At 46.5% G+C, this 796-nt stretch overlaps 1 protein-coding gene across 3 annotated transcripts in view; it reads left to right on the top strand.

Moving 5' to 3' along the window:
* The window catches only part of znf365 (zinc finger protein 365), an 18,548-nt gene that overhangs the window by 10,087 nt on the left and 7,665 nt on the right, over positions 1–796 (top strand). For 2 of the 3 annotated variants that reach the window (XR_003040179.2, XM_017435502.3), the window contains exon 6: positions 574–780. Coding sequence is in view for 2 of the 3 variants with exons in the window: in XM_017435502.3 (XP_017290991.1) it covers positions 574–780 (207 nt within the window). In the remaining variant the exon portion in view is untranslated. Of the gene's footprint in view, positions 1–573; positions 794–796 lie in introns of those variants that run through there. The other variant, XM_017435503.3, reaches the window with a different exon arrangement.

The raw sequence follows: 796 nt of genomic DNA, 5'->3' as shown, positions 1-796 counted from the left end.
ATATACTGGAACAAAAAGTCATAGCTGAAAAAGCGTTTCATTATTCAGTTTTTATTGATGTTAGACGATGATCCGATGCATGTAAAATTAATAAGGTGACGAAACACTCCGGTGGCCCCCCCACCTAGAAAATGAATCCGGCGCCACTGCGATGAACTGAAGCAACACTAGAAAGAAGCGTGGGACAAAATTCCTCTACAACCATGTGAGAGACTGATAAAGTCCTACTGAGAAGTGTTGCTGCTTAAGGAGCGTCTACAACCTGCTGGATCAGAGGCTGGACTGTGTTTTTCTCATACAGCTTTTTCATTCTGGTTTAATAAAATAATTACATACTGGAATCTGTTGTGTGTTTTAGATTTGAATAATTTTAGAATCTGATAAAACCAAATACACCCCAAATCACATAACACAGCCGGTGAGAGTTGTTGGTAATGACCCTGAAAGAGATTTCAGATTGGACAGAAATCTCCTACAGCTTTGAGGCTGAAGAGTTTCTTCTCAAATTTCTCAAAGAAATTCAGAGGATCGGCGGTCTCAGATTTTGGTTGAACCTTCTCTTGGTGTTTCCAGGTCAGCAGGAGGTCAGCTGTTCTCCTCTGGTCTCCATGACAACAGAGCACAGTCCTCGTCCTCCTCCCAGTTTGGGCCTCAGTTCTCCAAAGTGGGCTTGGAGCGGGAGCGGGAACGCCGGGAGCACCTGGCCCAGTCGTCCAGGCTGTTCTGTCGGCCCGAACACAGAGACGACATCTGGAACCACCAGCGGCGCCGGTCCACCGGGTACGAGGCCTAGAAC

This window comes from Kryptolebias marmoratus, linkage group LG22, assembly GCF_001649575.2.
Source record: "Kryptolebias marmoratus isolate JLee-2015 linkage group LG22, ASM164957v2, whole genome shotgun sequence".
Classification (NCBI taxonomy): Eukaryota; Metazoa; Chordata; class Actinopteri; order Cyprinodontiformes; family Rivulidae; genus Kryptolebias; species Kryptolebias marmoratus.
Note: the sequence above shows the minus strand (reverse complement) of the source record. Positions and strands in the feature narration are given on the sequence as shown.